This window comes from Vulpes lagopus, chromosome 11 (genome assembly GCF_018345385.1).
Source record: "Vulpes lagopus strain Blue_001 chromosome 11, ASM1834538v1, whole genome shotgun sequence".
NCBI classification, from domain to species: Eukaryota; Metazoa; Chordata; class Mammalia; order Carnivora; family Canidae; genus Vulpes; species Vulpes lagopus.
In genome coordinates, this window is record NC_054834.1 from 34514472 (window position 1) to 34533201 (window position 18730).

The 18730-nt window shown below is 39.1% G+C and overlaps 1 protein-coding gene across 1 annotated transcript in view; it reads left to right on the forward strand.

Moving 5' to 3' along the window:
- The window catches only part of EPRS1 (glutamyl-prolyl-tRNA synthetase 1), a 64732-nt gene extending 58994 nt beyond the window's left edge, over positions 1-5738 (forward strand). The window contains exons 30-32 of the mRNA XM_041722269.1: positions 241-319; positions 5206-5270; positions 5370-5738. Of these exons, the coding sequence (XP_041578203.1) occupies positions 241-319; positions 5206-5270; positions 5370-5520 (295 nt within the window). The 3' untranslated portion in view covers positions 5521-5738. The remainder of the gene's footprint in view (positions 1-240; positions 320-5205; positions 5271-5369) is intronic.
- Positions 5739-18730: the final 12992 nt, after the last annotated feature.

Below are 18730 nucleotides of genomic sequence, written 5' to 3' on the forward strand. Positions count from 1 at the left end.
TTGTTGCATGCTTGGCAAATTCTCCTTTTCTTTAGTGTTAATAGTAATACGGTGATGAGTTCACTGAGATTTACAGTATATCACTGCTAGCAGCAAAGCTGAGATTCAAATTGAGATGTTCTCACTTCCAGGATATTGCTCTTTTGTTAAATTGCACTAATTAAAAAAAAAAAAAAAAAAAAAAACTTTGTCATATTAGTAAGAAAAAACTTGTATTCTTTTGCAATTATATTTTAATAGGGCTTCTGAAGACCTTAAGACTCATATGGTTGTGGCCAATACAATGGAAGACTTCCAGAAGATGCTAGATTCTGGGAAGGTAAGAGACTTCTGAGATGTTTCGTATATAGAAATATTTCAGCAATGGTATTTTAAGACTCACTGAATTTATGCATGATATTAATCCCTTCTTCAAGGCCAGTCACACAACAGGATTATATATTACTTCACATTCTATCCTCTGTTTTCCATTGGCTTTCCCAAAGCATTACAGCATTGTATCATTTTTGGATAGCACTGTAAACTGATTATATAAAAGCTTTTTCTCATGATTGAAATGCTGGCTAAACAACATTCATTCTGTATGACCCCTAGTGTTTTAATTATTGAAATTTGGGGGGTGCCTGGGTGGCTCAGTCAGTTAAGCGACTGCCTTCAGCTCGGGTCATGATCCCAGGGTCCTGAGATTGAGTTCATGTCTGGCTCCCTGCTTAGTGGAAAGCCTACTTCTCCCTCCCTCTCTGCCCTTCTGCCCCGGTCATGCTCACTCTCTCTTTATTGCAAATAAATAAAATCTTTAAAAAAATTTTTTTTCACTTTTCAGCTTGAATTAAGTTCCTGAAGTAAGCATTGCTGTAATGTAATGTGCATATTCCTAAAATCAGATTAAAAGTCTATGTCAAGGGCAGCCCGGGGGACTCAGCGGTTTAGCACTGTCTTTAGTCCAGGGCGTGATCCTGGAGACCCGGGATCGAGTCCCAAGTCGGACTCCCTGCATGGAGCCTGCTTCTCCCTCTGCCTGTGTCTCTGCCCCCCCCCCTCTCTCTCTCTCTCTCTTTCTGTCTCTCATGAGTAAATAAATAAAATCTTTTAAGAAAAAAGTCTATGTCAAAAATTTCAATTCTCTGACCATTTATACTTTTCCTGATCTTAATTGATTGAACTTTTCTGAAGAATAAAGGGGAAAATACTGCTCATGTCTAAGCCTATTTTTCAGAATGAGTGGGTACTTCAGGCTCCTTTAAAAGACCTAGGTCTTTCTAATTAGGTACTAGTGATTCTTTAAGATTTTAAGTTTTAGGTGTTATGAGTATGCAGATGTTCTTAGCTGAAACTTTTAATTATCATAGAGAAGAGGTCCTGTTTTGCAAAATTATTAATTACTAGAATGAATCATTTATGAACTTTAGTATTCTGGTATTCATGCTTGATTATACAACCAGTCCTGTGTTCTCAGGTTATAAATGAGAGAAAACCATGGACCAGAGTCTAACTGAATTACCCTGAGCTCTATAGAGGCAGACTTGTCCTAGTATTTAGATCTTTCTTCTCAGTTTAATGTACTTTGCTCTGTTATCTTTTTGCTTATTTTTATTTATTTATTTATTTATTTATTTATTTATTTATTTATTTATTTATTATTTTTTATTGTATTTTATTTTATTTTATTTATTTATTTATTTTTATTTTTTTTTAAGACTATTTATTCATAGAGAGACAGAGAGAGAGAGAGAGGCAGAGACACAGGCAGAGGGAGAAGCAGGCTCCATGCAGGGAGCCCAAGGTAGGACTCAATCCTGGGTCTCCAGGATCACACCCTGGACCGAAGGCGGCGCTAAACCGCTGAGCCATCTGGGCTGCCCTAAGATTTTATTTTAAAGTAATTTCTATACCCAGTGTGGGGCTTAAACTCGCAAACCCAAGATCAGGAGTTGCGTGCTCCACCAACTGAGCCAGCCAGGCACCCTGTTTCTTTTTAATTCATGCTGAGAGTATAAGGCACAATTTTAATTGGTTAGAGTCATAACCTCTTAATATGTTACTGCATGAGCTGGGACAGTGTTAATCTCTTTGGCTCTCAGTTTACCGCTCTATAAAATGAGTACAAGATAGATAATCTTAAAATCCCCTTCAGATCCACAATCCTTGCCTTTTTATTTTAGTTTATTGCCTTTGTGATCTTCCATTTTTCTGGTTTCCATAATTTGTCACTTGACTCGGATTACGTACTTCTAATAGAAGGCTAGGGAAATAGGAAATAGCCATCTAGCTGATGCAGTGTGTATATTTTCTTTCACTGTGATTTATTTATGATTATTTTATTTTTGTTCCATTACTGAATTTTAAAATTTCATCTATTACAGAAGTGCTGTAGTAATCCCTGTTTGCAATACAGTCTGGTAAAGGTATTACATAAGAGTTAATAAATCGATAGAGTAACTATCAGTTAATCTCTTGCTTTCAAAGAAATGAATCTCAGCAGGTCTTAATAGAGTCATATCTTTTATTCTGCTATTAGGTCAGAGATTTCAACATCTATTCTAAAGCACAAAGTAGTATATATTAGCTGTATGTCCAAAGAGCACAGAGAGATTAGAGTAGATTTGGTTTCTTGTATTCAGTAGCCACTTCCACCCCCACCTCACACCACATCGGTCAGCTTTGGTGTGGTGACTGACCATCAAGCAACCTTTGAGGCTATTGTAAATAAAGCTGTTTTTACCAGGTGGAGAGAAGGAGAAAGGGATCTTTGGAACTTGAATGTAGGTGAAAGTTTGATTTTTCTACTCTTCTTTGTTGGCCTAAATGAAAAAACAATCATATCTGATTTATAGAACTTGAGTTAATTTTTCCAACGGGATGGATGATCTTTATTAAATGAAAAATGTTATTTTTGTATAGTTAGATATATAAAAATATATGTTTTTTTACCGTTGACATATATTGCTAACCTGTTGATCACTATGATTTTTGAGTATTGATAATTCTCATCATTATCATTTTCTACCACAGAATTGAAGATATCATACATTGCAAAAAATTATATCTTTTTGTAGCATAGAAAGATAATAAAAAAAATTAAAGACCTTTCTGTAATTGAATAAACAGCATGAAACTGTATTATCCTTTCATATAAATGAATTACATGCAAAAATAACCAGAAATTTCTTGTCTTATTACCTATACTTTACTTTGAAGCTACAAAGAATTGAAACATGGGTTTGTACAAAATTGTCATTTATGAGTCTAAGTAACTTGAGTTTGTTTCATGCTATACCATTTTAAGTTCTAAAAATTATTATCTTAGGGGTGCCTGGGTGGCTCAGTCAGTTAAGCATCTGACTGGCTCAGGTCATGATCTCAGGGTCCTGGGACCAAGCCCCACATCAGGCTCCCTGCTCAGCGAGGAGCCTGCTTGTCCTTCTGTCCCACCCCCTCTGGTCATGCTCTGTCACTCTTTCAAATAAATAAAATCTTTAAAAAAATTATTTTAGATATACCTTCTCAAGGCTCAGTAATTTTTTATTGCAGAAAAAGAAAATAAGGCCATTTACTGTAAAATCTGTTAAAGATTTGAAAGTACAGCTGTGTGTGGGTTAAAAAAATAAAATTTTCTGAGAAACCAAATTTAAATTTATTACCCAAAGACATCTTTGTGATTTAAGTCTTAATATTTTTATCATTGCACAGTGACCATGGTTAAAACTTTTCCCCCATTCTGTCTTTTATATTTAATTTTAAACAATACTTTTATGAATGTACATTCTTTTCATGCTGTTTGTACAAATGCTAATGATTTACCAAGTTTCAATACGGGAGGGGTAACTCTGGGTTATTTTGGCTCTTGTATCTCTAGGTTTATTTTTACTTCCAGTTTTCATTGCAGTTTCCTTTAAAAACTTTTAAGATAAGTATTACCTCCATCCCTTCCACCTTTTCTTCACCCACTCACTCCCACCCCACCCGCAAGATTTTCCTAGCAATTTGCCACTTCTTCATTGTCTTAAGGCAGATTATGAAAATAACAGTTTATCAATTTTGGGAATTTGGCTAACACATTTTGCTGAACGAACGTAAGAGACAGATGACTAACCACTCCTCACACTGGAAGAATGTTTGTGATGAATTACTTGTTCTTTTTGTAATTTCCTAATGTCAATATCCTTGCACTTTACTTCTTAAAGAAGGCTTTTGAACTATATTTAACCAAATTCTGAGTGCCTTGGGTTTACAGGAGAGTCTTAGTTTGAGTATGAAATGTGTAGCTCTAAATAGTTGATCAGAAATTGATGAAGCTGGATAGTTTCCTATTCGTTTTTAAACAGACATTTCTACTGTATGGGGATTGTCCACACCTTTGATCTCACGACTAACCTCGATCTCCAGGAATATTCTGTAGAACTGTTATATAATTGTTATTGCATACAAACCTCATTTTGAAGTAGACATGATATGAAAAGTTTAGGATTTACAACTGAAAGACATCTTAATTCTTGTCTAGTCCAGTACACATTTTACAAAAGAAAATTCGAAGCTAGAGATTTTCCAGCAGGCAGTGAATTTCAAAATGAGGGTAAAATCCCAGGTCTCTTGATTTTGCCCATTATTCTGTATGATCTATGAAAGAAAATTTAAGACGTTGCTTTTTCTAATAATACAAAATGATTTTTGACTTTTGAGTACCTTTGGACTTTAAAAATGATTCACTTAACCTATAACAGTGTGACATAAAGTGAGGTTTACCTGATTGTTAATTATTATTGTTAATACCAGTTTCAAAATCCATTTACTGTTTGTCATCTCCCCTCTGTCCTCCTTGTAACTGTTTACCTAAGCAGGGCAGGTGGTAGTCCAGATTTGAAATGAGGGAGGTACAGCTGGAGTTAGGACTCAGGTCTGCTCATCCTTCCTTTCTTCTCTTCGGAGACTGCTTTGTAGCTAGTTTATTTGGACATTGAAGTGTGTTACAAAGATGTTTTTGTGTTGTCTTGGTGTTTTATGGTGTGTGGGTTTTGGGATCCTGGAGAAACATTTTCTGAACCCTGGCACCTCCTGAGTAGTGTTCCTTGCAGGTTTTCAAAGGTACCAGGGCCTGAAAAAGGCTGGGAGACCTGTCCTTTCTGTTTGTCAGTTTAATAGACCACTCGAGTGTTCTTTTACAGAATAGAAGTTAATAAATACTGAATATTTGTCCTTTTTTATTAGATTGCTCAAATTCCATTCTGTGGGGAAATTGACTGTGAAGACTGGATCAAAAAGACCACCGCCAGGTATATATGGGAACAAACAGAACTTGTGAGGATCACAGTAACAACGAATGGGAATATGAAGCATAAGTAAATGGAATTATTATTTGTTTTTAATTGCAGGGATCAAGATCTTGAACCTGGTGCTCCATCCATGGGAGCTAAAAGTCTTTGCATCCCCTTCAAACCACTCTGTGAGCTGCAGCCTGGAGCCAAATGCATCTGTGGCAAGAACCCGGCCAAGTACTATACCTTGTTTGGTCGTAGTTACTAAGGGATAAAACAGAACTCCTATCTCCAACCCTCCTCACTTTTTAAAAAATTGATATTAATATCTTCCCTGATATAGACAGTTTTATGATTTTTTAAAATAAAAGTTCTAATAGGAGGTCACGTGAGACACAAACACCATATTCTTATGCCTAAATTAACAGTGGGAAAGAAGACTTTTCTGTGAACAACCCCTATAATAAATATCATGAACTAATATAATACTGTCTTATGTGCTCATTTGTTTCTGAACCCTGTGCTACGGGATATTCTTAACAAAGAGCTGTAGAAAACTGAACCCTTAGGTAACTGCTCTTGGTCTAAGCATCCCTCATGGTTCAGACCTCGAACAAGCATTGATCTCGTTTTATGTATGCTCAAGTGCTTCCCTTCCTTAACTCCTGCTGAATCTAAAACTGTCCTAAACCTTTCTGTTTGAAACAAAATAACAAATGGACAAAAAGCCAAAAAACAAAAAACCCAGCTCTCCCTGGAGCTTCTCTCTATCATTACTACTAGTTACTCTGGGGTCTTCCAAAAGCATGCCATGATTTCTGAAGGAGTGGCCCCCTTACCTCCACTTCTTTTTTTGCACTTTTCTGCCCCTACCTCTGCCCCCACGCTACCACCATTTTCACTGAGATGCTGCTGCCACTTCTGACCAAAGCTTACCTCTTAGTCTCTTGAATTACCATATCAGTCTGCTGCATTTCTGCTTTGTTAAAACATTTCTTTTTTTACTAAAATTACTCCTATGGCTTGCCCTCCCAATCTGTTTTTTTTTTTTCTCTTAGTTACAAGTCTTTCACTGGTGTTCTTCCCTTGTCCTGCTTGGTAGACATCCCTAGGCTAAGCTTCCGTACTTGCCCTCTTCTCATCTGATTTCATGTTGCAGAGAACATGAACAGGATGAGGACTCCCAACACTTTGATCTCTAGCCCTCCATTCCAGCTGCATACTGAGGTCTCTGGAATGTTCCATCCGTGTTTCAGGTCATCTGTCCCTAAGTCCTCATTTCACTGTCCACTCCTAGACCTGCTCTTCCTACAGTATTTCCTTTCTAAAGGATTAGCATGACCCAAGTCTGCTGGTAACCTAAACCAGAGCCCGAGTCATGCTAGTCAGCTCCTCCAGCACAGCATCTGCTGTGTTCATTTGGCCAGCACGACCTACCCTCACCACTGATGCGTCCCAGGTCTCCCCTTTCACAGATGCTTCGATTGCCTCTGACATCATCAGTTACTGTAATGGCCTCCAGGGTTTCATCTCAGGCAGTCCCCACATTTCCATAGGGGTCTTTTCCCTTAATCTACAATGTATTAAGATGTTCATCTTCCCCTTAAAATCTCATGGCTCACAATGGCTCTCATATCCTCACTAATAGGATAAAATGTGAACCCTTTAGCCTAGTCTGGTTTAGCCTACCTGTCCAGTAGCCTCTTCAATCCAGCAAAGTCCTTGGCAACCTAACCATTTGGGGTTTCTTGTGAACAACGTTCCATTTCCAGTCTCTGTCTCTGCCCCTTTGCCTGGAATGCCTTTTACCCCTTTCTAGTCTACTAGGTAAATCTCTTTATTTGGGGCCCTATTGTAACACGCTTTCTCACTTGGTGGTGATAAATATACACCAATAAAACAAAAAATCTTCAAAAAGAACTTGAATTTTGAGTCATGCTTTGAAGGATAAGTAGAATTTTAATAAATAGAAAAGGAAGGATATTCCAGGCAGAGGGAACAGTATATGCAAAACCATGAAAGTATATGTGTGTGGTGACAGCAAAATTGTTCTTAAATTGGTGGGAAATTATCAAAGCAGATTAAACACAGCATGCCTTCAAGACTGATGTTTACACATTCATACACCTAGCTTAATGAGAGAAATACATGAGCCACATTCCTATACTCAATAAATTCTTACTGAACTATGGCAATTCAGAATGATTTATCTTCTCTTTTCTACCTTTACTAGCTGTGTAAACTGTTCAATTTTAAAGTAGAGAGGAGTCTAATTATTATACTCTACCTTATAAAGTACTTAGAACAACGCCTAGCACATAATAATAATACCTAATGTTAGTTATGCCCATGCAGAGTCAGCTGGAAGTTGCTCCTAGTTTGTATCTTTAGTTAACCATAATTACTCTTAACTTCTAATTTTTTTCCCTGCAAGCATCAATGCTTTAAAGGACAAGTTTTTTATAGTGGGTCCATGATAAAATCCTGAAAAGTAGATCAGAGGCTAATAACCACATTTTGTCCCCTAGCTCCTGGCCATTTTGGAGGAGGTGGCAATCATTGATGCAAAGACAAATCCCCAGGCTATTTTCTGAAGTTCCAGATGAGTAGAATTAATCACAGAAAAAAGCTTGAAGTTTGCTGCTTTAAAGATAGTCACTATTTAAAGAAACTCTCCTGTAAGTAATTAAGGAAGGAATCCTTTACCTCGTATCTGCTCATGATAAATTTCTTTCTTAAATGGAGGTTCATGTAAAATAGTGAAACTTTTTCAGACATCTGTAGAGTGGTACTGCTTTTCACGAGGTTGCATAAACCTGAATCCAAACAACATCCTTTAAGAGACGATCAATATTTTACCTGCAGATGATGGCCATTAACTAGATATCTGACCGACCGTCACACAAGTGATTGTGTGCCTCTTGTTTCTTGCAGCAGAAAGAAAACACACAGGTCAAGGTATATTTGCTGCGGGCTCTGCTCACTGGGACTACTAGTGTATATTACACTATATATTGTATATTCATGTATATTCATCCATGACTGCAGGTAAATCATATGAAGCCTTTATAAGAATTAGTAACAGTAACTTCGAACACTCCACAGAACAAGCAAAGAGAAGCATTTCAACTGGGGAGTCTGCACATAGCCCCCAACTTTATACCTGATTGTGGCCACAAGTACTAATTTGTCACAAAACTCTGGTTTTTAGGGGTTGTCAGCGTCAGAAGTCTGGGGAGGCAGCTGCCACTTCTACCCTGTTATTTTCAAGCCCATGTGTGGCCCTTCGCTTGTCACTTTCACTGTGTCTAGAAAATGCTAGCCATTTATTTAACACAGTTGAGTGCCTGCCCTGTGCAAAGTGCCAGAGAATGCAGTAGTGAGTAAACATGAGTTTTCCTCCTCTTGGCTTTATCTCCTTGAAAGGTGTCTATTTTAGTTGCAGAATCAAGCAATCAAGCAGACAGGGCAGTGAATCCGTGAACTGAGGCTGAGCAGTGTTAGGAGGTACAAACACATATCCATGGCTCAGTAGGTGATGCAAAACCAGCGTCTTTGTTCAACTTTACTGGAGGATTTAAGAGTTTGGGACAACAGTATTACTGAAATGTCAGAAGAAAGTTAAAATTTTGAATAAAAATGTTTTGTTAAGTCTCACATAATTAGGGGTATTTCAAAATATGTTTTAGATATGTTACCACAGCCAGATTTTGTGATGAGGAGACAGATGTTGAATGAGTGAGGAGCATGGGGATGAGAAGGCTGGTGGCAGCACTAACGGTATTACTGATATGTGGTACATATATGATGTACTGCACTTCCCTCATTCATTCATCCTCTCACTCTCCTGGACAATTACATCCCCCACTTATCTCCTCAAATTTTCCAGATTTCCCCCTTCTGACTTTCAGTTGGTCATGTGAATTTTGATTTCACCAGGATGCTACAATCATTCGAATAGGCCCACTGGAACCTCAAGCACCACGCCTCTCCCTTCATGTGTCCACATGCTCCACCTTCTCTGTGGTTTCAGATGAACCATCTGCTCGCAGCAGAAGGCAGCCCCTCCTCTGAGTCCCAGCTCCTGGTGCCTGCTCAGAGGTGGCTTTCCAGCAGTCCTTCTTGCTTGCTGTCATCAGATTTCCCTTCTCTACCAGATCTTTCCATCAGCTTACAAACATGCTGTCATCTTCCCCAACTTAATAACGCTTTCTTGGGGCACCCGGATGGCTCAGTCGACTGAGTGAGTGTCAAGTGTCGACTCTTGGTTTAGGCTCAGGTCATGGTCTCAGGGTCGTGAGATTGAGCTCCACGTTGGGCTCCATGTCAGGCTCTGTGCTCAGTGTGAGGTCTGTTTCAGATTCTTTCTCCCTACCTCTCTGCCCCCCCCGCCCCCATGTGCACTTTCTCTCTCAAGTAAATAAAGTCTTTTAAAAAAATGAATCTTTCTTGTTTCCATATTCCTTTAGCCTTAATGTAAAGCTTTTGTCTACTTGTCAGCTCCTATTTCTCTTGTCCATTCTCTTGAATCCTCTTCATTGACTCTCTTGCTAAGGTCACCAGTGACCTCCATTATGGTAAACTGAGCCATCATTTGCAGTCCTTCTTTGCTTTTGCTCTCAGCATTTGACAGATTCCCTCTCCTCTTTGTGATACATTTTTCCTTGGCCTTCAGAATACTGCACCCTCCTACTTTCCCTCCTTTGTCTCTGGTCCTTCTCTCTCATCTCTTCATATTTTCTTCTCTTTCCAATTTTCTCTCGTTTCCTTGGTGGCCTCCTTCACTTTATTGTCAGCATTCAAGTTCATATATTCCCAGCCCATCCCTCTCCCCTCAACTCCAAACTCAACACCCTACTTAGCATTTCAACCTGGCTGGCTAATAGATACACCAAACAAGGTCATTTCTACTCCCTGCTCCCACCCTGACCTTAGAGCTGTCATCTTTTGCTTTCATCTCAGTTGCAACGTCGGACCCAAACCCAAAGGTCACCTTGACTGTTCTCTCTCATACTTCACAGCCAATCTCTCATCTATTAACTCTAACCACAAAACATGTTCTGGAGGTACTTATGGGTGGGTGTGCCGCCTGCATAGCACCATTCCCTGTGCTTGGCTGAAATGCTCTGCTGCTGCTGCTGTCTTGAGATTTTTTTTAAAAGATTTTATTTATTTGAGAGAAAGAGAGTGGTGGGAAAGAACAGAGGGAGAGGGAGAAGCAGACTCCTCCCTGAGCGGAGCCTAATGCAGGGGTCCATCTCAATGACCCTGAGATCATGACCCAAGCCAAAATCAAGAGTCAGATGCTTAACCCACTGAGCCACCCAAGTGCCCCTGTCTTGAAATGTTTAATAATGAAAAAAATCTTTAATTGTGATAAAATAACATTTATCATACTAACCATTTTTAAGTGTATGCGTCAATATTAAGTATATTTGCATTTTTGAGTAACCAATTAGCAGAACTTTTTCATCTTGCCAAATTGAAGCTATACTCATTTAAAAAATGTCCCCCACCCCTCAGCCTCCTGCAACTACCCTTTTAACTTTCTACTTCTGTGAATTTAACTAGTTTAGGTAGCTCATGTCAGTGAAATCATACAATTCTTGTGTTCTTGTGCCTGTTTATTTCAGAGCATAATGTCCTCAAGGTCCATCTCTGCGTCCCCATGTGTCGGAATTCCCTTCCTTTTTAAGATGGAACCATATTCCACTGCATGTATACATGTATGCATGGATAAACACAATACGTTTTGTTTATCCCTCCATCTGTCAATGGATGCTTGGGTTGCTTCCACCTCTTGGCTAGTGGGAGTAGTACTGCTATGAACATGGGTGTGCAAATAGTTCCTTGAGACCCTGCATTCAATTCTTTTGGATATATACCAAGAAGTAGAATTACTGGATCAAATAGCAATTTTTAACTTTTCAAGGAACTGGCATACTGTTTCTCATAGTGACTACTTCACCGAAAATTTCTTGATAATTTTTCAACAGAAAGGTCTTGCGCTTTCCTTTTGTATCCAAGCCCAGCAGTTATGTGGCTGGTTCTGCCTAGTTCCCACTTCCACCTGGTCTAAGTCACTAGCTTTTGTTTAGATCATGTCAATGGCCTCCAGACTGGTGCTTCTGCTTTCACATAATGTTAAGACAAGATCCAAAGAGTCTTTTAAGATGGAAATTCGATCTTGTCATTCTTCTGCTCTCCCATTTCAGAACCTCCCATGATCTTCCCCACTCCAGCCACTGCCTCTCAGACCTCATACCCTGTTTCTCTCCCTTAGTCACTCATCTCCAACCAGACTGTTTCTTTGGTGCTCCTGGGATTTCTTATGCTCACTGCTTCCTCTGCCCAGAAAGAACTTCTTATAGGCATCTCCACGGCTCAGTTTCTTACCTCCTTCAGATCTGTACTCAGGAACATGTCAGTCAATTCTTCCCTGGTCACATTATTTAAAATAACCTCCCATCCCCGCCACATGTCAGCACTTACCCCTCTTCTCTGCTTCATTTGTGTCCATAATTCTTATCACCATCTTAAATTCAATACATTTCATGATTAATTTGTTAGTTCTTTCCCCACCCCCACTAGAATGTAAGCTTCATGAGGGCAGAGACTTTTCTCTGTTTTATTGACTGCTATCTATCTCCCCAGAGTCTAGGACTATGTCTGACATGTAGGAACTTAGTATTTGTTGCATGAATGGATGAGCAGGAGAGTCTTAGTGCAGTGATTGTCACCATCTGGTTGTGTTAGAAATCTCACTGTTAGAACATCAGCAGAATTGGAGATGATTTCTGAGATGTGAGGAAATTATTAGGGCTGCATCGAAGTTGTCAGGGTTTAGGCAAAGTCAGTATATTAGCCAGGGTTTCTCCAGATGAATTAAACCAATAGGATATTTATATAAATAGATTTATTGTCAGGAATTGGCTCATGCGATTACAGAGTCTGAGAAGTCCCAAGATCTGCAAGGTGAGTCAGCAAGCCCAAGAACCAGGGGAGTCAATGGCATCATTCTAGTCCAAAAGACGACAGGCTGGTGACCCAGAAAGAGTTGGTGTTTCTGTTTAAATCTGAAGGAAGGAGAAAGCCAGTACTCTGGCTTGAAGGCAGTCACCAGAAAGAATTCTCTCTTACTCGCAGAAGGGCCAACCATTTTGTTCTGTTCAGGTCTCCAAGTAGATGGATGAGTATTATCCACATCAGGAAAGGCAATCTGCTGTATTCAGTCTTTCAATTCAAATACCAGTCCCATCCAAAACACCCTCACAGAAGCACTCACAATGATGTTTGACCAAATGCCTTGAGCACCTGAGGGCCCAGTCAAATAAACACATAAAAAAAAAATCATAGATTTTAAATTCAGAAAAGAAAAGATTGGGTATAGTAATTTCAGTCTGTATTTGTGCAAACGATTGACTGTAAGCAATCTACTCAAAACAATAGAGGCCGCTACTGTTTTAGATATTCCAGACCTGGTAAATCTTTATGGTTTACAAGCGACAGATGATAAGATTAAAAACAAAAAAAATTGCTTGCATCAGCTAAATCAAATTATTATAATTTGGCTTTCTTCCTGAAACTGAGGTTATGTCTTGAGCTCCTTTAGTTTAAAGGTGTTTTATCTTTTCTGAACATGAGGAGTGATTTTCTTGTCTTCTTTATGGAGAATGAAAGTAGGGTGCTCGTTTATTCCAGATCAATAGACAAGGCAGTAGAAGAATCACCTCGCTTCATCTTTGGCTTTTATTTATTGTAGCTCTGATCTGTGGATTAGTGAACCCTAGAAATGTTCCCTGTTCCATGCACTTAACAGAATTCAAAATATTTACCCACCGGGTAGACAAGACATGGTTGTTCATGTCAAATGGCTTGTCTTGCCACAGTAGTTATTGCACACACCAACACTGGAAAGTCCAAAGCCATGGATGAGCTTCTGCATGATTCAAAGACACAGAGGTCCTTGGCTTTTGTAATGAAACACACAGTAAACAAAAGAAACCCCCCAAGTCTGCATCCGAAGCCAGTGTCTTCAATTTCCATAAGTCCCAATCACGTGACATCTCTTGCTTAATTGCCCTTTAAACTGTTTTATGATTTTATAGCAGCCTATAAAAGGTGATTTCCAAATATGACAAGTGCTGAAAGGCTGAAGGGGAGAGTTATCCAGGAGTCATAATAACTAAATCTGTAGCCTGCTCCCCTAACAACTCAGCCTTCCCAGGAGAGGGCAAGGAACTGCCCGAGAGCCAGGCGCCATGGGGCGATACTCGGGAAGAAGCTTCCGACTGATTCTCATGTGCAACGTGAGCATCCTGCTCTTCGTGATGGAGCTAGTGATCGCCAACATAGGCAACTCCCTCTCCTTGGCCTCCGATGCTTTCGCCGTCCTCTCCCACTTTCTGTCTATGATCATAGCTTTGTTTGGTGTGAGGGTCAGCAGTATAAAACAGCACAGAAAGAACACTTTTGGCTTCCTCCGGGCGGACGTGGTGGGAGCATTTGGCAACTCCATTTTTGCTGTGGCTCTGATGTTCAGCATCCTGGTGGAAGCTGTCAAAAGGTATATTAATCCCCAGAAGACGGAGAAGCCCCTGCTGATTCTCAGTGCTGGAATTATCGGGCTGTTATTCAATATCCTCAACTATGTCATCTTGGACTGCTGCTACTGCACGGCACACATGCCCCAGGGGGACACTGAAACAGGTAAATAGTACTTAGATGTTGTAGCAGATTTGGTGGCCCTCTTGGCCATGACTTTTCAAAAGATCTTTCTCAAAGGAATGGCCTCCAGTCTAAAGTTCCTTGTGAGCTGGGTGACATCAGGCTGCTTTCATCTTGGGTTGGGGGGGGTTGTCTTTAATTTTTAGTTGCAACGGCTGAAAAGCATTCAGAGAAGCAGAGAGGGAGGAAAGGTATTGAGCAGGGTCATGAAGGAACAATTTGAAAGGAAGTGGATGTGGGATTGAAAACACTCTCATTTAATTAGTGGGCAGGTGTGACAGGGCGGTGTTTGAATTTAAAAATAATATTTTCGTGTTCCCGTAAAATATGTTAAAAAATACTGGACTACCTAATGAGCTGATATCAAGCAAAGTGTCAAACAAGTGGCTAGGCTGATAAACTCTTAGGAATATATACTGGGAGAATTTACATAAAATAGAGAAAAAATAAAGGAAATGATCTAGTGAACTCTGTCCTTTTTAAGATGGAAATATTTGTACTTAGTTATTGTATGCATCCATCCTATTTGAGAAAAAGGAAAACTATTTACATGCAAACCTTTAGAAGGGACTTAAGAATGGGTACTGAACTTACTGAGTCATCTGTCAAAAGATGGAGTTAAATCTTGGAAGAGAACAATAAATTTAAAGTGATAAATTCAGAAGATTAAATTATTAGATGGAAACTTGTTTCTTTATTGCCACAATAGGAATTAAATATATATATAAAGCTTCTTGCAGGAGAGAGAAATTTTCAGCCCCATAGCATGAACAGACCAGGTTCAAATCATGGCTCTACCACAGGGCAGCAGTGGTGTCAGCTCATCTCACCTGTCTGCCCACAGACAAAACGGAGATAGTAAGAACTAAATGGGATCCTAAGTGTTCAAGCACTTAATAGGCACTTGGTAGAGAGTAACTTTTGTTTTCTTAAAAAATCACAATGTAAGCCTTTGAATTACATATATACATATTATATATAATATTTATTAGTAACCCAGTACCATTGAATTTTAACTGCTCATCTGGATTTTAAGAATTTTCAAGATTTTCCTTTGTTTAAAAAAATTGTATTTATTTACTTATTTTTAAAGATTGTATTTATTTATTTATGAAAGACACAGAGAAGGAGAGGCAGTGACACAGGCAGAGGGAGAAGCAGGCTCCATGCAGGGAGCATGATGTGGGACCAAATCCCAGGACCCCAGGATCACACCCTGCGCCAAAGGTGGCACTAAACCACTGAGGCACCCAGGCTGCCCAAAAAAATTGTATTTATTTATTCATGGGAGACAGAGAGAGAGAGAGAGAAGCAGAGACATAGGCAGAGGGAGAAGCAGTCTCCTTCTGGGGAGCCTGATGCGGGACTTGAGCCCCAGGATCACGCCCTGAGCTGAAGGCAGACGCCCAACCACTGAGCCACCCAGGTGCCCCCCAAGATTTTCCTTATTTGATGCTGATCAGTTTTCTCTCACTAGTAGGGGTGTTATACAACTAAACCTGGGGAGCCTTAGCATCTACATTTGCATTTTTCATTGTATTTCTCCTGTCTTTGCTAGTGTAAATTGTGTCAGCTGGGTCCAGTTCTTTACCCAATCTCTGTCTAAATTTTCTTACTTGTGGATTGTATGTTATGAGAGCAGCTATAGGATGTATTAACTAGAAAAGGGAACAATCAAGAAACTAGAACATGTATCTTTATTCAATCTAATGAATTGATTAAAGTATTTTAAAAAGACAGTAATGAATTAACTTGATATTCTTAGCCTTGTTTCTATCACTCATCATGTAGAAATTATTACTTGAAATTCCAGATTATAAAATTCACATATGTGATATAAGACAAAAATCCATTTATTATTGCTAAGTATAATTTTAAGGCAAAGAGGCAAATTTCAAACAAATGGTTAGTATTGGCAGTGGAAGTGTTGCCATCACTAAACTTACCATTGTGTTTCAGACATATGACATACACCTGCATATAGCAAAAGCAATTTAGACAGAGGGTTTGACTCTTGAACCAATGTGAAAATTGGTAGACAAGAGTAGTTTTATTTTTATAAAGTGAATTATTATCAGATATGTCTTAGTTCAGTTCTTGTTTGGGAAATGGTGCTTTCCAGTGTCTATGTTCATGCTAAGATGACAAAAAGAGGCTTAAGACAAATATTTCACCCTGACTGTATCAGTTTCTATTGCCTTGATTCCAGAATATCTGTCTTCTTTTAAAGGGTTGGATGCTATATAGTATGCTACTTTAAAAAAAAAAAGATTTTATTTATTTGAGAGAGAAATAGCATGAAAAAGAGAGAGCACAAGCAGGATGAGGGGCAGAGGGAGAAGCAGCTTCCCCACTGAGCAGGGAGCTCAATGCAGGACTCGATTCCAGGACCCTGGGGTCATGACCTGAGCTGAAGGCAGATCCTTAACCAATGGAGCGACCCAGGTGCCCAATATGCTACTTTAAATAACCAAGCATAGTGTTAGTTGTACACGTTCAGCTAATGTTTTAAGATCTATGTTCTTCACTTTATTTATTTATTTTTTTTTTCTTCACTTTATTTTTTGGTGAATCTGGGATTGTGTTATCATGTTAGAAATTTCAGAATGTTTAAACCCACCAAATAATTTTAGGATATCTACTTAGCTTCTTTACGTTATGTCTTTAGTTAGGTATTTAGCACTTTTACTGTAACATACATTTTGATATCTTCCCCATCACTGAAATAAGTTTAAAGTAAGCTTTTGAATGAATCTCATTCACAGACATTAACCCAATTTTCATTGTCTTCCGTTTCAAGAAGGAATGTGATTCACTCATATGTATGAATTTATAGCAGGAGGTATATAATACGAAAGAAAAATGACTCTTGACTTCTGAAGATTTGACCTAATGGATAATTACTACATCCTAATTTAGTAGGATAAAGAATTTCTGCATGTCTAAAACCCTAACTTGCAGCTCTGTGGTACCTCATGGTTTAGTGATCAAAATCAGAATAACCCATCACTGCTTCTGTGGAATCTGTGGCCGGAGAGAATGTCTACATAGCAAATCTTCTATCTCTCTTGATTCTGTGGATCTTTAACTCCTTCTGCTTTATCTGTATGATGTGGGAATTGATGCCAGTTACATCTGATGTTTGATATCATAGCAAAGTAACAATAAGACCACTGACTTTAAATATCAACAGAATAGACTGTCTATGCAGCTAAGGCTTAAAAACCTTGCTGGGGTTCATGGAGTAAGAGAAGTTGGAGAATCAGACAGGTGGAGCCAGAAATTAAACAAACAGAATAGAACAAAACAAAAAACCCTGGAAGAAAGGAATTCTTCTTTGTACAGAAGATTCAGCTGAGATGAAGGAATCTGGAAGCCATGGGTCAATCCCAGCTGGCCTGAGTCCATCCCTGACATGCTAAGTGATTGGGGAAGCAGGTATTTTGGGCTAAAACAAAAGGCAAAATGAAAAAAGTAAAAATCACAAGTGTGAAAGAAAAAACAAGAGGGAAAGTCTGAAATTTGGATGGCTACATGTGTTTGGGGAAAGAGTAAGGGGTTAAAACAACATGTAGATTTGGCCCAGGAGATGCTATGATACCAAACATTCTCTTTCTCTAGATTTAGGGACTAAATGTGCTTTTTTTTTTTTTTTTCAAACATTTTTTCCTACTCCTTGCTTACTTGATTTTCCTTGACTTTCACATTATCTTTTATGGTCATATTTTATTTGTTTTTCTTTTTCTTTCTCTCTCTCTTTATTTTTTTTAAGATTTTATTTATTCATGAGAGACACAGAGAGAGAGAGGCAGAGACATAGGCAGAGGGAGAAGCAGGCTCCCTGCAGGAAGCCCAACCCAGGATCAGGACCTGAGTCTAAGGCAGATACTCAACTGCTGAGCCACCCAGGCGTCCCAGCTTTTGTTTTTCAAGATTGAATTTTCTTTAAAATATAACGAATAGAATTCTCTATGCCCTAGTTCTATACTTGAACACATAGATTACCTTTATATACATTGGCTTTTATTTCAAACCAGAGACAATTTTGTACGGCTCTGTCTGGGATAGATTAGGCTTGCTGTTTCTATAATTGATAATTAACATGTTTATAGCTGAAATATCTGCTTATTATTTTTATTCTGTTTCTTACAAAATGGCTTTCCTTTGAATTTACTTGATTTGGTTTAGTTTTGAGTCCAAATAGTGTTCATTTCTCTCTCTCTCTCTCTTTCTCTCCACCCCCCTTCCCATCCTCCCTGTGCCTATCCCTCTCCTTCTTACCACCTTCCTGGCATTATGTTCCCCCAACCAAATCACTAGAGGCAGTGACAGCACAGTAATCAACAAAATTCATGGTTGCAGGAGGTTGCTCTCACCAGCTCCTGGTTTAGACTCAGTACTAGTTAGGACTCACTACTACAGCCCGATGGGAGTCTTTCATGTGCACAGTCTGGTAAACCCTGAAAGCAAATCTGGTTTCTTTCCATGCAGAGCAAATTGGATCCAGGGACAAGCCAAGTGAGCACGGCTCTGAGAGCCTTAGGAGGGGCAAGACGGCATCCGCTTCCTGCCTCCTGGTAGCAAATACCAGGCAGTCAACACGAGGTCAGAATCCGCACCATCAAGTGCAGCTTTTCAAACTGCAAAGGGGAAGGAGTCCTGGGCAGGAGTTCCCCGACTTCTCTGTCAGAGGCAGGATTGGAACGATTGGGAGAGTGCAATAATTATTACATAATTTTAAGAATCATGCT